Here is a 20661-nt window from a genome sequence, read left to right as displayed (position 1 = left end):
AAAGAAAGTTACCTGTATGACTTGTCATCTGCAAAACATGTCATATTAGACAGATATGAATAAGCCAGGACCTTCAATTTAGAATTAAAGTTGTAGAAGAAATATGACAAATATCTTCATATATAAGAAATGTGATATTGAAGAAAATATCCTTATTCTATATTGCTTCAGTATGCAAGATTAGAATCAAGGGATAGAAGTTATTGGGAAGTAGACTTTAGTACACTAAGCAAAAAACCATTATAATAAATAGAATGTCAAAACACAGAATGAGCTAAATCAATAAGCAGTGACATGATAAAGAAGAGACTAAATAATCGATTTGTAAGGGAAGTTGCAGAAAAGATTCTTGTATTGAAAGGTTAAAACTGATTCTTTTTAAGGTTCCTTTCACAGGTTCTATGCTTCTGCAGGCATCTCGAATTTGTATGTAAGTCCAAAAATACTTTTTTAATAATTAGAAAAATAGAATTTAAAACTATGTTCTTCACCAAATTCACACTCATTCCAATCAAAGTCACCTTATTACACAGAGAAAACCATGTAAGAAACAGTGGTGAGCCAGACTTCAGCTAACTAAAGGATCTTGAGGGACAAAATAGCACAGTCACTTAGAGACTCACCAATTCAGTTATCCAGGACCACTATTATCTATTCCCTCTAGCTTATCACCTAATCAAAGTTGTAAAAAGATTAAAAAGAATATGTAAAACTATATTCATTCTGATAATTTCAATCTTCATCTTAACCTTCAGCGCACACTCTTGCATTTTTTCAAGTAAGGTGAATGACAAACAAAACAAAATCCTCTCCATCCAAAGCTCACAGCAATAGGCAACAGTGGGGTGAAATGCCGCTTCAAAGGATATCAGTTTTCTTCTTCTTAGAAAGTTCTTCTTGCCAAAGCTCATGTCTTTTTAATTCATGATCAATGATATTCATACACAGAGCTCCAATTTTATAGTGAGTGATAAGTCCATGAAACTGAGAAAAGCTTTAAAGAAGAGTTTTTAGTATGTATTTAAAGGAATACATTTTGTGACTTCAGGAAATCTGTTTTGGATAAACACTGGTACAAACAATGTAAAAGAGACTTGATATACGTATTTCAATAAATGAATATGCCCACAGTATACTAGGAAGACTTGAAATTGTGAGATTAAATATATTTTAACACACAACACTTACCTGAAACGTAATTATTTTTAAGTTAGAAATTACACAAAACACATTTTTGTAATTAACCACCATTTTAACTATTCAGATACCCTCAAAATAAAATTTTAGACTACCACCTAACAAAACTAATAATATAACAATACTATTATTGAATAAAACTGATACCAGGAAATAAACTAGTGAAGTATTAGCCATCAGGTTTTACATACGTTTCCTAGACAATTTATTCATCCAAGTATTTATTCAGTAAATATTTATTTGCTAATGCTGACACATTTTTAGAACAGAGGCAAGAAATTCCCTAGAATTTCTGAGAAGTGAGAAACTTTTCACAATGTCTCAATAAGTATCCTTCTAAAGAATATATGTGTATAAATAAAATACATGAATACATAACAGGTATGTGTTTGCAAACATATATTGTGTATACACACACACACACAGAGTTGACCCTTGGACAATGCAAGGGATAGGGGTGCCAACCCTCTGTATCATCAAAAATGTAAGTATAACATAGTGGGTCCTCCATATCTGCAGTTCTGCATCCACAGTTTCAACTGGGGGACCGTGTAGTATGGTAGTACATACTTAGTGGAAAAAAGGATCAACTGTATATAAAACAGTAACATTTACTGGCACTTACTCTGCGTCAGGCTTTTTTCTTATACCTTCCTGAAGAGGATGCTCCTATTACTATCCACAATTACAGATGAGGAAACTGAGCACAGAAAGGTTAAGTAATGTAACCAAGATCACATGGCTAATATACAGCAGGACTTGGATTCAAAGCCAGAGAGTCCATTTCCAGAGCCCATAACTCTTAAACTCTAAACTATTATATCATCCTACTGTACATGTATATGCATTGGTTAGTGTAGACTGAAAGAAAGACAGAACAACAAAGAGGACAGAGAATCGGAAATAGAAGTTTAGAGGCAGAGCATAGTTAGATACATAAGAAGACTGAGAAAACTAGTGATCTACTATCTAAATCAATGACACAGACAGAGAGAAATAGATATAGATCAGTACTTTTATTTCCTAATTTTTACACTTACCTGGAAAAGCAAAAAAAGATGTATATTATGTTTGTAGCTAACTCAACACTTTGCTTCCAGTCTTCTCTGAGGACTCTTGCTAATGCACCAAGGGCAGTTTCTAAAGAAAAAGGGGATGTACAAAAATGATCACTCACCTTGCCTCTAATATAAAGGGTAGTTGGTTTTAAATGTCTACTATCAATAAATAACACAGAGTCATGTACCAAAATGTTATTTGCAGCTCTATTTACAATAGCCCAGAGATGGAAACAACCTAAGTGTCCATCATCCGATGAATGGATAAAGAAGATGTGGCACATATATACAATGGAATATTACTCAGCCATAAAAAGAAACGAAACTGGGCTATTTGTAATGAGGTGGATAGACCTAGAGTCTGTCATACAGAGTGACGTAAGTCAGAAAGAGAAAGACAAATACCGTATGCTAACACATATATATGGAATTTAAGAAAAAAAAATGTCATGAAAAACCTAGGGGTGAAACAGGAATAAAGACACAGATCTACCAGAGAATGGACTTGAGGATATGGGGAGGTGGGAAGGGTAAGCTGTGACAAAGCGAGAGAGAGGCATGGACATATATACACTACCAAACGTAAGGTAGATAGCTAGTGGGAAGCAGCCGCATAGCACAGGGAGATCAGCTTGCTGCTTTGTGACCGCCTGGAGGGGTGGGATGGGTAGGGTGGGAGGGAGGCAGACACAAGAGGGAAGACATATGGGAACATATGTATATGTATAACTGATTCACTTTGTTATAAAGCAGAAACTAACACACCATTGTAAAGCAATTATACTCCAATAAAGATGTTAAAAATAAATAAATAAATAACAAAGCTAAGATAGAACTGGGACAAAAAGTAGGATGCTTCTTTCCAACACAGAAAGCTATTTTTAAAACTGAAATACTAAAACTCACAACATGCAGCTTTAAGTCTAACTGTAAATAGAAAAATAAAATATGATTTAAATAAAGTAACATAGTAAGTATACTATGGGTGACAATAAAAAAATTTATTTCTTTATTTTCATTTCCACTTGCTACTGCAGTGCCAGTTTTTTTTTAACATCTGATTTAATGTGTTCATGAATAAGTGAAAAACTAGATTAAGTCTAAAAAAATAATGAGCAGTTTAAAGCAGGCTAACACTGACTTCACTAAAGCAAATTAATAATCAAATAAAACTTATACACAGAAAAATAAGTCTAATATTTTAATGTCATGTTAAATTGATGCCAACAGACATAAATAGAGCAAAAAATTTTTAACGAAACTAGCTTTAGGATAGATTGATAAATATCCCTGTTACACCTTTTTCCTGAAAAAGGTAATGAATTGATTAATGAGAATTACTATACATTAAGTAAACATAAAGTAATGAGACTAGTGTCAAATTAGTACTGTTACATAGCTGACTAAATCTTGAAAATCATTAAAAATTAAAATATCTGTGTATTATATAGTGATCATAATTCAACTTTCTATAATAGGCATTGAGGATCTATTGTACTTCGTAGACTGCATTATAAGTATTTATTATGGTAATGAAAGTATTTCATTTATTTGAGCTTTCTGGCCATTCAGATTATGAAACAACAAGAATTCACTATATTACTAATCCACTTAGTGAGGAATTTTTTTATACAAACTTAAAAACACCCTATAATAGCATTTCACAGTATTATTCATATTCATGATACAGAACACTGGTATAATATACGTTTTGAACACAATTATTCTGAAGTCAAATAAATAGGTAATATGCAAAAGCTCTAAAAACGTCCTACTTAATAAAGAATCTGGTTTAGCTTTGCTTTATCCAGTATTTCCAAAGGCATTCATCCTTATAATCCAGAGGATACAGCATTTCTTAGAATATACTTTGGAAAATGATGTACTATAATGTCACAAATTCAGCATTTTTCTTCTTTACTAAAGAACAGAAAAATGTCTCAATAAAAATACAGCTATAGGAATTATACACAGCAGGTTATGAAGAAATAAACCAAAAGAAAATTACAAAGTTTACAACAGATCAAAATATAACCCAAAATTAATTTATAATTTGAGTGCAATCATAATTAAAATTCTGTTAAGATTTTCTCAGAGAATATAATAAAGTGATCTCAAAACAATATATAAGAAAACATACAAAGACCAGCAACACCACATTAAAAAAAAGAAAACAACAAATTGGAACATTTCTCCTACATACTCTAAAACTCTAGTCAAAGTACAAAACAAAACATAACAACAACAGTATGATATTAGTATGGAAATTATCAAACAGATCAATGGAAAAGAAAAAAGAGCATCAAAACATATCTATGAATATATCAGAACAGTATCTGGCACAGAATAAGCTTTCAAGAAGTATCTATTGAATAAAAAACTGGCCAGCATATAGCAGAAAAACCATTTCAAACCTCTGGGAAAAGGAGGAATATTCAATAACTAAGCTGGGGAGAGACCTCCAAGATGGCAGAAGAGTAAGACGAGGAGATCACTTTCCTCCCCACAAATACATCAGAAATACATCTACATGTGGAACAACTAACTCCTACAGAACACCTACTAAACGCTGGGAGAAGACCTCAGACCTCCCAAAAGGCAAGAAACCCCCCACGTGCCTGGGTAGGGCAAAAGAAAAAACAGAGACAAAAGAATAGGGACAGGACCTGCACCTCTGGGAGGGAGCTGTGAAGGAAGAAATGTTTCCACACACTAGGAAGCCCCTTCACTGGTGGAGATGGGGGGTGGCGGGGGGGAAGCTTCAGACCCATGGAGGAGAGCACAGCAACAGGGGTGCAGAGGGCAAAGCGGAGAGATTCCCGCACAGAGGATTGGTGCCGACCAGCACTCACCAGCCCAAGAGGCTTGTCTGCTCACCCGCTGGGGCAGGCGGGGGCTGAGGCTCGGGCTTCGGTTGGATCCCAGGGGTTGGCTGCATGAACACAGCCTGAAGGGGGCTAGTGCGCCACAGCTAGCCGGGAGGGAGTCCAGGAAAAAGTCTGGACCTGCCTAAGTGGCAAGAGACCATTGTTTCGGTGTGTGAGAGGAGAGGGGATACAGAGCACTGCCTAAACTGTCTCCAGAGACGGCGGCGCGAGCCACGGCTATCAGCACAGACACCAGAGATGGGCATAAAACGCTAAGGCTGCTGCTACAGCCATCAAGAAGCCTGTGTGCAAGCACAGGTCACTCACCACACCTCCCCTCCAGGGAGCCTGTGCAGCCCTCCACTGCCAGGGTCCCGTGATCCAGGGACAACTTCCCCAGGAGAATGCCTCAGGCTGGTGCAACGTGACAGGCTGGTGCAACGTCACGCCAGCCTGTGCAGCCCACAGGCTCAACCTGTATTCTTTACCCCTCCCTCCCCCTGGCCTGAGTGAGCCAGAGCCCCCTAATCAGCTGCTACTTTAACCCTGCCCTGTCTGAGCAAAGAACAGATGCCCTCAGGAGACCTACACGCAAAGCCAAAGCTGAACCCCAGGAGCTGTGTGAACAAAGAGAATGGGAAATCTCTCCCAGCAACCTCAGGAGCAGCAGATTAAATCTCCACAATCAACTTGATGCACCCTGCATCTGTGGAATACCTGAGTAGACAACGAATCATCCCAAAATTGAGGCGGTGGACTTTGGGAGCAAAGATATATATATATTTTTTTCCTCTTTCTCTTTTTGTGAGTGTGTACATGTATGCTTCTTTGTATGATTTTGTCTGTAGAGCTTTGCTTTTACCATTTGCCCTATGGTTCTGTCTGTCCATTTTGGGTTTTTTTTTAGTATAGTTTTTAGCACTTGTTATCATTGGTGGATTTGTTTTCTGGTTTGGCTACTCTCTTCCTTCTTTCCTTCTTTTTTTTTTCTTTTTATTACTTTTTAATTCTTTTATTTTTAATAATTATTTTTTATTTTAATAACGTTATTTTATTTTTTTCTTTCTTACTTTCTTTTTTGTCCCTTTTCTTCTGAAAAGGGCCGTGTGGCTGACAGGGTCTCAGTGCTCCAGCCAGGTGTCAGGCCTGTGACACTGAGGTGGGAGAGCTGAGTTCAGGACATTGGACCACCAGAGAACTCCCAGCTCCACGTAATATCAAATGGCAAAAGCTCTCCCAGAGATCTCCATCTCAACACTAAGACCCAGCTCCACTCAATGACCAGCAAGCAGCAGTGCTGGACACCCTATGCCAAACAACTAGCAAGACAGGAACACAACCCCACCCATTAGCAGTGAGGCTGCCTAAAATGATAATAAGGTCACAGACACCCCAAAACACACCACCAGACACGGTCGTGCCCACCAGAAAGATAAGATCCAGCCTCATTCACCAGAACACAGGCACTAGTCCCCTCCACCAGGAAGCCTACACAACCCATTAAACCAACCTTAGCTACTCGGGGTGGACACCAAAAACAACAGGAACTACAAACCTGCAACCTGTGAAAAGGAGACCCCAAACACAGTAAGTTAAGCAAAATGAGAAGACACAGAACCACACAGATGAAGGAGCAAGGTAAAAACCCACCAGGCCAAACAAATGAAGAGGAAATAGGCAGTCTACCTGAAAAAGAATTCAGAATAATGATAGTAAAGATGATCCAAAATCTTGGAAATAGAATGGAGAAAATACAAGAAACGTTTAACAAGGACCTAGAAGAACAAAAGAGCAAACAAACAATGATGAACAACACAATAAAGGAAATTAAAAATTCTCTAGAAGGAATCAGTACCAGAATAACTGAGGTAGAAGAATGGATAAGTGATCTGGAATATAAGATAGTGGAAATGACTATTGCAGAGGAGAATAAAGAAAAAGAATGAAGATAATTGAGGACAGTCTCAGAGACCTCTGGGACAACATTAAACGCACCAACATTTGAATTATAGGGGTCCGAGAAGAAGAAGAGAAAAAGAAAGGTTCTGAGAAAATATTTGAATAAATTAGAGTTGAAAAATTCCCTAATATGGGAAAGGAATTAGTTAATCAAGTCCAGGAAGCACAGACAGTCCCATACAGGATAAATCCAAGGAGAAACACGCCAGGACACATATTAATCAAACTACCAAAAATGAAATACAAAGAAGAAATATTAAAAGCAGCAAGGGAAAAACAACAAATAACATACAAGGGAATCCCCATAAGGTTAACAGCTGATCTTTCAGCAGAAACTCTGCAAGCCAGAAGGGACTGGCAGAACATATTTAAAGTGATGAAAGGGAAAAACCTACACCCAAGATTACTCCACCCAGCAAGGATCTCATTCAGATTCAACAGAGAAATTAAAAACTTTACAGACAAGCAAAAGCTAAGAGAATTCAGCACCACCAAACCAGCTTTACCACAAATGCTAAAGGAACTTCTCTAGGCAGGAAACACAAGAGAAGGAAAAGGCCTACAAAAACAAACCCAAAACAATTAAGAAAATGCTAATAGGAACATACATATCGATAACTACCTTAAATGCAAATGGATTAAATGCTCCAGCCAAAAGACACAGACTGGCTGAATGGATACAAAAACAAGACCTGTATAGATGCTGTCTACAAGAGACCCACATCAGACCAAGGGACACATACAGACTGAAAGTGAGGGGATGTAAAAAGATATTCCATGCAAATGGAAACCAAAAGAAAGCTGGAGCAGCAATTCTCATATCAGACAAAATAGACTTTAAAATAAAGACTATTACAAGAGACAAAGAAGGACACTACATAATGATCAAGGGATCAATCCCAGAAGAAGATATAACAATTGTAAATATTTATGCACCCAAAATAGGAGCACCTCAATACATAAGGCAAATGTTAACAGCCATAAAAGGGGAAATCAACAGTAACACAATAATACTAGGGGACTTTACACCCCACTTTCACCAATGGACAGATTATCCAAAATGAAAATAATATATAAGGAAACACAAGCTTTAAATGATACATTAAACAAGATGGACTTAATTGATATTTATAGGACATTCCACCGAAAACAACAGAATACACTTTCTCCTCAAGTGCACACACAGAACATTCTCCAGGATAGATCATATCTTGGGTCACAAATCAAGCCTTGGTAAACTTAAGAAAACTGAAATCATATCAAGCTTCTTTTCCAACCACAACACTGTAAGAGTAGATATCAATTACAGGAAAAAATCTGTAAAAAATACGAACACATGGAGGCTAAACAATACACTACTTAATGACCAAGAGATCAATTAAGAAAACAAAGAGGAAATCAAAAATACCTAGAAACAAATGACAATAAAAACACAATGGCCCAAAACCTAAGGGATGCAGCAAAAGCAGTTCTAAGAGGGAAATTTATAGCAATACAATCCTACCTCAAGAAACAAGAAACACCTCAAATAAACAACCTATGCTTACACCTAAAGCAATTAGAGAAAGAAGAACAACTAGAAAAAAACCCAAAGTTAGAAGAAGGAAAGAAATCATAAAGATCAGATCAGAACTAAAGGAAAAAAAATGAAGGAAACAATAGCAAAGATCAATAAAAATAAAAGCTGTTTCTTTGAGAAGATAAACAAAATTGATAAACCAATAGCCAGACTCATCAAGAAAAAAAGGGAGAAGACTCAAATCAATAGAATTATAAATGAAAAAGGAGAAGTAACAACTGAAACTGCAGAAATACAAAGGATCATAAGAGATTACTTCAAGCAACTCTATGCCAATAAAATGGACAACCTGGAAGAAATGGACAAATTCTTAGAAAAGCACAACCTTCCAAGACTGAACCAGGAAGAAACAGAAAATATAAACAGACCAATTACAAGCACTGAAATTGAGACTGTGATTAAAACTCTTCCAGCAAACAAAAGCCCAGGACCAGAGGGGCTTCACAGGTGAATTCTATCAAACACTTAGACAAGAGCTAACACCTATCCTTCTCAAACTCTTCCAAAATATAGCAGAGGGAGGAACACTCCCAAATTCATTCTACGATGCCACCACCACCCGGATACCAAAACCAGGTAAAGATATCACAAAGAAAGAAAACTACAGGCCAATAGCACTGATGAAAATAGATGCAAAAATCCTCAACAAAATACTAGCGAACAGAATCCTACAGCACATTAAAAGGATCATATACCATGATCAACTGGGGTTTATACCAGGAATGCAAGGATTCTTTAATATATGCAAATCAATCAATGTGATACACCATATTAACAAATTGAAGGAGAAAAACCATATGGTCCTCTCAATAGATGCAGAAAATCTTTCGACAAAATTCAACACCCATTTATGATTAAAAAAACCCTAGAGAAAGTAGGCATAGAGGCAACTTACCTCAGCATAGTAAAGGCCATATATGACAAACCCACAGCCAACATCGTTCTCAATGGTGAAAAACTGAAACCATTTGCTGTAAGATCAGGAACAAGACAAGGTTGGCCACTCTCACCACTATTATTCAACATAGTTTTAGAAGTTTTAGCCAGAGGAAGCAGAGAAGAAAAAGAAATAAAAGGAATCCAAATCGGAAAAGAAGAAGTAAAGCTGTCACTGTTTGCAGATGACATGATACTATACACAGAGAATCCTAAAGATGCTATCAGACAACTACTAGAGCTAATCAATGAATCTGGTAAAGTAGCAGGATACAAAAGTAGTACACAGAAATGTCTTGCATTCCTATACTCTAAAAATGAAAAATCTGAAAGAGAAATGAAGGAAACACTCCCATTTACCATTGCAACAAAAAGAATAAAATACCTAGAAATAAACCTAGCTAAGGAGACAAAAGACCTGTATGCAGAAAACTATAAGACACTGATGAAAGAAATTAAAGATGATACAAACAGATGGAGAGATACACCCTGTTCTTGGGTTGGAAGAGTCAACATTGTGAAAATGACTATACTACCCAAAGCAATCTACAGATTCAATGCAATCCCTATCAAACTACCAATGGCATTTTTCACAGAACTAGAACAAAAAATTTCACAATTTGTATTGGAAACACAAAAGACCCCGAATAGCCAAAGCAATCTTGAGAAAGGAAAACGGAGCTGGAGGAATCAGGCTCCTGGACTTCAGACTATACTACGAAGCTACAGTAATCAAGAGAGTATGGTACTGGCATAAAAACAGAAATATAGATCAATGGAACAGGATAGAAAGCCCAGAAATAAACCCACGCACATATGGTCACCTTATTTTTGATAAAGGAGGCAAGAATATACAATGGAGAAAAGACAGCCTCTTTGATAAGTGAGGCTGGGAAAACTGGACAGCTACATGTAAAAGAATGAAATTAGAACATTCCCTAACACCATACACAAAAATAAACTCAAAATGGATTAAAGACCTAAATGCAAGGCCAGACACCATAAAAGTTGTAAAGGAAAACATAGGCAGAACACTCTATGACATAAATCACAGCAAGATCCTTTTTGACCCATCTCCGAGAGAAATGGAAATAAAAACAAAAATAAACAAATGGGACCTAATGAAAGTTAAAAGCTTTTTTTTGCACAGCAAAGGAAATCATAAACAAGACGAAAAGGCAACCCTCAGAATGGGAGAAAATATTTGCAAATGAAGCAACTGACCAAGGATTAGTCTCTGAAATTTACAAGCAGCTTATGCAGCTCAGTATCAAAAACAACAAACAACCCAATCCAGAAATGGGCAGAAGACCTAAACAGACATTTCTCCGAAGAAGATATACAGATTGCCAACAAACACATGAAAGAATGCTCAACATCACTAATCATTAGAGAAATGCAAATCAAAACTACAATGAGGTATCACCTCACACAAGTCAGAATGGACATCATCAAAAAATCTACAAACAATACATGCTGGAGAGGGTGTGGAAAAAAGGGAACCCTCTTGCACTTTTGGTGGGAATGTAAATTGATATAGCCACTATGGAGAACAGTATGAAGGTTCCTTAAAAAACTAAAAATAGAACTATCATACAACCCAGCAATCCCACTACTGGGCATACACCCTGAGAAAACCATAATTCAAAAAGAGGCATGTACCACAATGTTCATTTCAGCTCTATTTACAATAGCCAGGACATGGAAGCAACCTAAGTGTTCATCGACAGATCAATGGATAAAGAAGATGTGACACATATATACAATGGAATATTACCCAGCCATAAGAAGAAACAAAATTGAGTTACTTGTAGTTAGGTGGATGGACCTAGAGTCTGTCATACAGAGTGAAGTAAATCAGAAAGAGAAAAAGAAATACTGTATGCTAACATATATGGAATCTAAAAAAAAAAAAAGAAAAAAAGTGGTTCTGAAGAACCTAGGGGCAGGACAGGAATAAAGATGCAGACGTAGAGAATGGACTTCAGGACATGGGGAGGAGGAAGGGTAAGGTGGGACCAAGTGAGAGAGTGGCATGGACATATATACACTACCAGTTGTAAAACAGATAGCTAGTGGGAAGCAGCCACATAGCACAGGGAGATCAGCTCAGTGCTTTGTGACCACCTAGAGAGGTGGCATAGGGAGAGTGGGAGGGAGACGCAAGAGGGAGGAGATATGGGGATGTACGTATACGTATAGCTGATTCACTTTGTTATAAAGCAGAAACTAACACACCATTGTAAAGCAATTATACTCCAATAAAGATGTTAACAAAAAAATAACTAAGTTGGAATAACTGGCTATACAATGTGGAAAAAAATAAAATTACATCTCTACCTGTCACTTTCAACAAAAATGAATTCCAGGGCCAAGGACTTTAGGAAGAGCAGAGTAAGGACCTGCAAAAATCCACTCTTCCATAAGCAAATATAATACTGGTAAATTTTTTCAAAATCAACTCTTTTAGAACTCTGGAAATTAGTTTTGCAAAAACTCAAGAAGTGTTTATTTAAGAAATATGGCTGACTTGGTAAGAACAGTGAGCTCTGTGGCATTTCAACTTGCCCTAATCCATCCCCTCTGTGCAAGTTTGTGGAAACTTTGAAAACCAACAGTATCACAACCAGGATATCTGTGAAAAACAGTAGCCCAGCAACAGCTGGAGGAAGTAGAACAGTGTGGTGCTCCCCCAAATTCCCACTCCAGTGAACTGTCAATATCTTATCCATCAGGATACTTGCTGAAAAGCTCCATTCCCATGGTTTGGTTTTATTTGACCTGACTCAGAGATTGCTCTTACAAACAGCCTTAGACCCAGGGCATTTGCTGAAAACTACCAGCAGCAACACTGCAGCTATGTGCAGCAGCAGCCTAGCCAACTTGAGGTAACAAGAGGCTAACCAAAACACTTTAAAAGAAAAAACTGGGAAATGAGATATTCACTGGGTCTTTGAAAGACTCCAACACATTCCTGGGACTCCAGAAGGCCCGGCACACATGTAGAAATGTGCACATACCAGGGAAAGACCTAAAAGAGCCTAATCTCTCGTCTCTGGCCAACCTTGAGGCAATGTTCAAGCAGCAATTGAAGGCTAAGGCTTGTAAACTACTTCCTTGAGCACTGAAGACATCCTCCCACCCACATGTACACACCCACAGCCCCTCAGCAAAGGCTGGGAAACTCTGTGCCAGGCATTTAAAGAAATCTCTATCTAATCATTAGTTACCACTAAACTAACTGAGCAGAGGCTCCAGTGACTGCAGAGACAAAGAATACAGACTTTACAGTAATTAATTAATCCAGGAAACTCATTAAACAAATAAACAGCAAATATAACAAGTCCGGAAAGGAGTGGAAATCTGATTTCCAGAGTTGCCCCAATATTATTTCAACAACAACAAAAAATACAACACATGCAAAGAAATAGGACAGTATATCCCATACTCAGAAAACACAGCATTCAATAGAAACTGTCCATGAGGAAGCTCACATTTTGAACTTATGAGACAAAGATTTTAAATTATGTGAAGTTACTGTAAATATATTTAAAGAACTAAAGGAAATGATGTCTAAAGAATTAAAGGAAAATATGAGAAGGTATGAGAATTACGTCTCACCAAACAAAGAATATCAATAAGGAGATACAAATTATACAAAATGAACCAAATAGAAATTCTGAAGTTCCAAGTATGATTTCTGAAATGAAAAATTCATTAGATGGTCCTAACAGCAGATGTGAATTAGAAAAAAAATCAACAAATGTAAAGGCAGGTTAATTAAGATTATCCAGTCTGAGGAACAGAAAGAAATAAATAGAGCTTCAAAGACCTATATGACATCAACAAGCTTACTAACACGGGGATCCCAAGGGGAAAGGATAGAGAGGAAGGAGCTAAATAAATATTTAACAAAATAATGGTCCAAACTTCCTAAACTTGATTAAAAACATTAATCTACATATCCAAGAAGCTCCACAAATTCCAAGCAAGATAAATTCAAAGATATGACCACCTAAACACATCATAAGTCAAACTGGCAAAAGCCAAAGGTAAAGCAAATGTTGAAAGTAGCAAGAGAAAATCAGTTCAACATGTACACATGGTCCTCAATAAGGTTAACAGTTGGTTTCACATCAGAAACCATGCAGACGTGAAGCCAGTGGGATGACATATTCAAATTATAAAAGAAAAAGACTGTCAACCAGTAATTCTATATCCAGCAAAACTACCCTTTAAACAGAAGAAAAGTTATTCCTAGGTAAATAAAAACTTAGAGAATTTGTTGCTAGTAGACCTTTTCTATGAGAGATACTAAAGGGATTCCATCAGGCTGAAATGCAAGGACACTAGAGAGTAACTTAAATCCAAACAGAGAAAAAAAGAGCACTGGTAAAGGTAATTCTATAAATATAAAAGACATTATAAACATATTTTTTATTGTATTATCTTCTTCTATCTGATTTTCAAATGCATACATCAATAATTATATTACTTGCTGATAGGCTGATAATGTATGCAGATGTAATATGTATGAAATAATAGTATAAAGGTATGGGGTGGGAATAGAGGTATGCTGAAGGAAAGTTTTTGTATATTGTTAAAATTATGTTGGCATTAACTTAAACTAGATTTTTAAAATTTAAGATGGTATCTGTAATCCTAGGGTAACCACTTAGAAAATATAATTCAGGAAAACACAGTAAAGGAACAACAAAAGAATTAAAATGGTATACTAGACAAAATTTCACACAAAAGAAGGTAGTAATGGAGAAACAGAAGAAAAAAGATAAAAGACATACAGAAAACACAAAGTGTTAGATGACAATCCTTTATGAGTAATTATGTTAATGGTAAATAGAATAAACACGCCAATCAAAAGGCAGATTATCTGAATGTATTAAAAAAATATGATCCAACTGTATGCATTCTACAACAGAAACACTTCAGATTCAAAGACACAAATAGGGTGAAAGTAAAAGAATGGAAAAAGATATGTCACACACACACACAAAAAGACAGACTGAAAAAAACTATTTCTAAGTACATAAAAGAAAAAGGATGTATAGTTGACCCTTGAACAACATGGGTCTGAACTGCACAGGCCCATTTATACTTGAACATGGGTTTAAACTTATGTGTGCATAAGTGGACCCAGGCAGTTCAAACTCATGTTGTTTAAGGGTCAACTGTACAAGATCTGTGGTTGGTTGCATCCGCAGATGTAAGGATATGGAGGACTAACTATGGGACTTGAGCATCTGCAGATTTTGGTATCCTTGGCAGGCCTCAGAACCAATCCCCCATGGATATCAAGGGATGACTGTATATATAATACATATATATAAAAGAAAAAGGATGTATACTCATATATAAATATACATATATTCACATGTATATATAAATTCAACCTTCACAGGGTAGGAATTCCAGAAGTCTAGTGACATGAGAAAAAGATCAAATTCATTAATCAGGCAAATACAACTTAAAACAAAGAGATATTGTTTATTACCAACAATGCAGTGGCAAAAATGTTTAAGTTTTATAGCCTTCATATTCCATTGGTCTGGAGAGACAGTGGTACAACCACTTTGGAGGACAATTCAGAAATATCCCTAAGAAATTATGACCTGCATTTCTGTATGACCTTTGTTTCTGTGTACACACACTTAAAAAACCCTTGCCTGTGTATATAAGATATGAACAAAGATGTTCACTATAGTTCCCTACTGAAAACTTTGGAAACAACCAAATGACCATCAAAAGGGGAATGGCTAAAGAATATGCATAACTTCATAAAATACAATAATCAAAAGTAGTTCAAAACTAATTACATTGTATGTATCTATATGCATATAATCTTGAACCATTACTACATGGAGAAAAAATTACCAAGTAAGAGGTGTGATATAATTAACATAAAAATTCATATAAGGTAATACTCTATTCTTTAATACAGGAAAAAAACCTATATATATATGTATAAATATATGGAAAAGATCTGGAAGAATGCACTCCAAACTTCTAACAGATTATAGACTAATGGTCAAAGGGGGTTTTATCTGTAATACTCTAATTCTTTAAAAAGAATATATTAATATATGAGTTGTATAATTTAGAAAATACTTAAAATGTACAAATTTCCTAACTGGAATATTGGTAATATCCTATGACTCTCTGGAAAGATCTCTGGATATATTTTCCATGCTACAAAGTGTTGATATGATTTCCATCACATTCCTTCACATGTGATGGAAATCATATCATAACAATATCTTCCATATTTTATTTTTGGCAAAAGTGTAATCAGAAAATCATAATTCTATAGTGGTATTCTACAGTGGTATTACTGAGAAAAAAGGTTTTAAGAGCATTATATCTCCGTTTTCTTTTATTACCCAGCACTTCTAATGAAAAGAAAGCAAATACTTGGTATCAAAATCAATCTAAATGAAATTTAAAAGATTACTATTTTTGGCTGTGCTATTAAAAGAAAACTAATATTGGAACTGTAATTTAATAAAAGCATATTCATACATGTGCAAATGTCAAAAGTCTGATATTGTATCCTAATTGAAAGAATAAAAAGTCTTCCAGAATAGAATAAAAAATAAAAAGTCTTCCAGAATAGAAGGAAGAAAAGATTCAGTACCATTAATGCTTTACTTTTCTGGTTTAAATTATTAGTGAGTCCTCCAGAGAATATTTAAATGTTATGCCCACATGTTAAGAAATTTGAGTAAGAAGGAAAGTAATAAAGAGCTGGAAAATAAGTGCATTCCTAAGCTTGATATAATAATTTTGGCTTACCCCTCTATGATAATAAATTTAAAAAATCATATTTCACAATAATAATTCTACTTTAAATATTTATAGATAAGTCTATAAATTCAAGTCTATAAATTCTACCATTCAATAGTAGTTCTTCCAAGTTATCAGGATTTCGAGCAAGCTGTAGGATCAAAGCAGAACCCCGAACCTTGTCAGGAATATCTTCATATAATAACTCAATGTACTCATCCATGTCATTAATGTTAGCAACTTCATCAATCTGAAACAAAGGAAGAGGAAGGAAGTACTCTAAAAGAATAATGCTCAACAGAGCCAATGTCAAAGGAATGGTATTTTGTGATCAATAAACTGCCCTTGATAGTAAGAGACAAGTTTTCAAAGGACTTACAGTTGCCATCCTTTTGTAGAGGGGGAAATTAGACCTTTGGGTGATAGGACTCCTGAGTGAAAGTAGTCATAAACCATATGATAAAATGGGATGTACATAAACTCTAAAACTGGCCTATTTATATTGATAAAGTATCTTAAATGTAATTCAAAATAGTATCTACCATAATAAATTAAACATACTTTAAAACATAGAATAAGAATATTTAAAACATTTCACAACTTAGTTATCAAAATAAATTATGTCTAAAAGATACATCCAATAATTTTTGCCTTTATTAAATACTGATTTTCTACCTTTTTCAGGTAGTTTAAGTTCAACCATTTTTTAAAATTCCACATTTGTTTAATGTGATTGTATGAATTATTGATGGTAAAAAGCAATACCTTAGAATCAATTCTCTATTAGATAAAAATACAGTCTTACCTCCATTCCTTCAAAAGGAGGTGGATCTTTAGGCTTGCTTGATTTTTCTTTTTTTTCTGTAAAAAGATTTTTTTCTTATGAGAAGAGCAATGTTTTTAGGTTTCTGGGTAATTTTTATTTTCAGCAGCTGAGTTTAATTCTAGCTAAGTTGGGGATCTTCAAATGGGTAATTTATGAAATAACCTCTTTTACAATGTATAAAAATGTTCATCTATAATGCATTTGTTCTAATAAGGATATCACAGACAGTATAATAAAATCTATAAATAATCTCCAAGTTATGTCAGGTAGCAATTTAAACTTCCTCTTTGGCTAACATTTTAGGTATGCAAATAGCCAGACTTGTCAACAAGAAGCAAAATACTCCATTTTGAATTTTCCTTCTTTTCCTAATTCACATTTAAGAATAGGAAAATCAATAAGGCAAAGAAAAACTCATGAGTTGAGTAATATAAAAACTAAAATAAAAATTAACAAAGGAAAAGGAAAAGAAATAACTTGGATAAAGTTAAAAAGCTAAAATACAGTTGCTGATTTTTTAAACAAAATTAGGATCATAAATTAAAAGGCAAATGTTTAATATTTGTGCTAATTTAATCCTCACTTGTTCCCAAATGAATTAAAGAGGTATTCAAAGGTGTTGAACACAACTTTGAGTCATTTTTTATGTTGAATTATTTGATTCATAGCAGAACTTCATTTTGTAAAAAAATTATCAAAAAATTATCAAAAATGCTTCACTGCTCTGATCTGCGTCAAAAACCTAAGCAATGAATGTAAAACAATGAATGTAAAATAAGTTCAAGTAGTATCAAATTTTTGATTCTATAATTAGCAAATGTTTTACATATAATAGGAATTAGCCCTGATTGTTTTTAGAGGAAGGTAGCCGTTATGGACAAAGTTATGTTTTCTTTTGTTTTTTTTTTTAAAGTGGTTATTATTATTTTTTTAATTAATTTATTTTTGCTGTGTTGCGTCTTCGTTTCTGTGTGAGGGCTTTCTCTAATTGTGGCAAGCGGGGGCCACTCTTCATCACGGTGCGCGGGCCTCTGACTATCGCGGCCTCTCTTGTTGCAGAGCACAGGCTCCGGATGTGCAGGCTCAGTGGTTGTGGCTCATGGGCCCAGTTGCTCCGCGGCATGTGGGATCCTCCCAGACCAGGGCTCGAACCCGTGTCCCCTGCATTAGCAGGCAGATTCTCAACCACTGCGCCACCAGGGAAGCCCAAAGTTATGTTTTCTTAACAGCTAGATTTTTCCTCAAACAGATAATTTACTATGACAGTGATTTTAATTAAGCAAAGAAAAAAAAATACTTATGGTAAAGAATCACATAATCAAATAACTATTATTGTTTTATTTCAACCACTTTTAGGGCTAGGTTTCTGGTTTTGAAATAGAGAATATCAAGTAAAAAAGAAAGAAAATGGAATAGTTTTTAAAAATAAGTGTACAGGGCTTCACTGGTGGCGCAGTGGTTGAGAGTCCGCCTGCCGATGCAGGGGACAAGGGTTCGTGCCCCGGTCCAGGAAGATCCCACATGCCGCAGAGCGGCTGGGCCTGTGAGCCATGGCCGCTGAGCCTGCGTGTCCAGAGCCTGTGCTCCGCAACAGGAGAGGCCACAACAGTGAGTGGCCCGCGTACCGCAGAAAAATAAAAAATAAAAAATAAGTGTACATATACTATAGTATAGCATTTCATATATGCCTCCAAACATTAATATCCATATAGAGAAACATATTGATTTGAATTAATTTATCTACTTATGATAATATGAAAATTTCCTCATATTCCCCTAATTTCTGGGGAAGGAGGTAAGAAGACTGATTTACTCTGAAAATTCAGTGAAAGGGTTTTCATTTGTTTAAAGATATTTTATTACAAATGCCCTCGGAATTATATTAATTTAGCATTAGGAAAGATCAATTTTAACTATATTGTACAACCTACAATAAGTACACACACATCTTAAAGGAGCATAGAATTTATTTTTCTCACTTACTTATTGAAGCTATCTCTCATCATTTAGTAACACTGTTAACAGGAATATCGTATCAAAAAATAGTTAATAAAATTTTTGATAATATTTTCCTTATAGCACTTATTATTAATAATTAATAGGGATACACTGAGTGCCAGCTATGTAGTTGGAAACAATCAAATTCAAAATGTTCATTTTTGCTTTTAAATAAATTCACAGCTATAGTATGTTAGATACTATATACAGTGCCATTTAATAAAAGTATATATTAGGCACAAGGCATTTTATTTGCTGTGGATGGAGAGAGAAGACTGGTTAATCTGAAAAAAGTCCAAACGAATTTTCTCTTTCATTTTTCTATTTAATACAATCAAAACTTAAGTATAAGTTATTTCAAGGGTACCATATTTTAGAATTCACCAACGATAAAAGAGAGATACATGTAAACTTAATAAATACTATGAAATGGAATAACTAACCACTGAATAATCTGAGATGACTTTCCATTCAAATGTCTGTACTCTCGTTTTGTTTTGGGTTTGGATTATTCCAAAATGTCTTCTATAAATAATCAACTGCTTAGCTCTAATATTTTAATGGCTTGGTTCTTTTATGAGGTAATTAAAGATAGAAGAATGGTAACAACAAAGATGTTTAGGAATGAAAAGGTAATGTTTTCCTAACAAAGATTCACAAAACTTATGCATATGACATATATTTTAACATTTAAATAAGAAATCCAAATTATCAATTAAATGTCAATAAAAAATTTAGAAAATATAAATCTAGTTGCTGGGGTAGAGAAAACAGGTTTTCTGCTCCCAATTTTCTCCTTTTATTATTCTAGAATCAATATGGTATTTGCTTTTTTATTCTTTATTTCAGCACATGTGTACACACACAGTATGAAACAGATCATTTTGGAAGCATCTAACATAAAGCCTGGCATGTAGGAAACTAGTATGTTTATTATTTCATTCACTTACTTAGAGCACTGGCAAAAGAAAACTCACCATTCAAATATCAAAAGTACAAACTATAGTCAAACAACTCTGGTTTTACATTAAAAAGTTAGGAATTCTTCTGCTTACCTTTTCCTGACACTGAATCACGGCGGTTCTGGAGATAGTACAACAGCTGTTCTACCTCATTTAGCTTTGAGGGATGAATGAGTTTACATTCTTCAACCACCTTTCGTGCCAGGGAAGTTATATCTGTGTTGGCATTGAGACTCTTAAGACGAATGCTGCAGGCATATCAGAATTTTCCAACTCAGGTATTATTAAAATAAGTGATAACTCAAACAATACTTCTTTTAAATAATTTACAAAACATTTAAATGTACCTAACATAGTCTCTTTTAGTAAAATATAATAAAGTATTAGATATAATTAGGCTTAGAAAAAATGCAAAGCAATGATTTTCCTTGAGCTGGACAAGTAAGATAACAAAAGGAATGGTAAAATCTACATCTGA

General features: G+C 35.1%; 1 protein-coding gene across 2 annotated transcripts in view; it reads right to left on the bottom strand.

Annotated features, from left to right (window-relative positions):
- Positions 1 to 20661, bottom strand: part of KIFAP3 (kinesin associated protein 3) — a 155737-nt gene that overhangs the window by 114478 nt on the left and 20598 nt on the right. For both annotated transcript variants that reach the window (XM_079922205.1, XM_079922204.1), the window contains exons 3-7: positions 20277 to 20431; positions 17203 to 17258; positions 16506 to 16647; positions 2238 to 2337; positions 870 to 994 (exon numbers count right to left, since the gene is read on the bottom strand). In XM_079922205.1, the coding sequence (XP_079778331.1) occupies positions 870 to 994; positions 2238 to 2337; positions 16506 to 16647; positions 17203 to 17258; positions 20277 to 20431 (578 nt within the window). The remainder of the gene's footprint in view (positions 1 to 869; positions 995 to 2237; positions 2338 to 16505; positions 16648 to 17202; positions 17259 to 20276; positions 20432 to 20661) is intronic.

Source organism: Stenella coeruleoalba, assembly GCF_951394435.1.
Source record: "Stenella coeruleoalba genome assembly, chromosome: 1".
In the NCBI taxonomy this organism is placed as follows: Eukaryota; Metazoa; Chordata; class Mammalia; order Artiodactyla; family Delphinidae; genus Stenella; species Stenella coeruleoalba.
The sequence above is the reverse complement of the archived record's forward strand: the minus strand, read 5'-3'. Positions and strand labels throughout refer to the sequence as shown.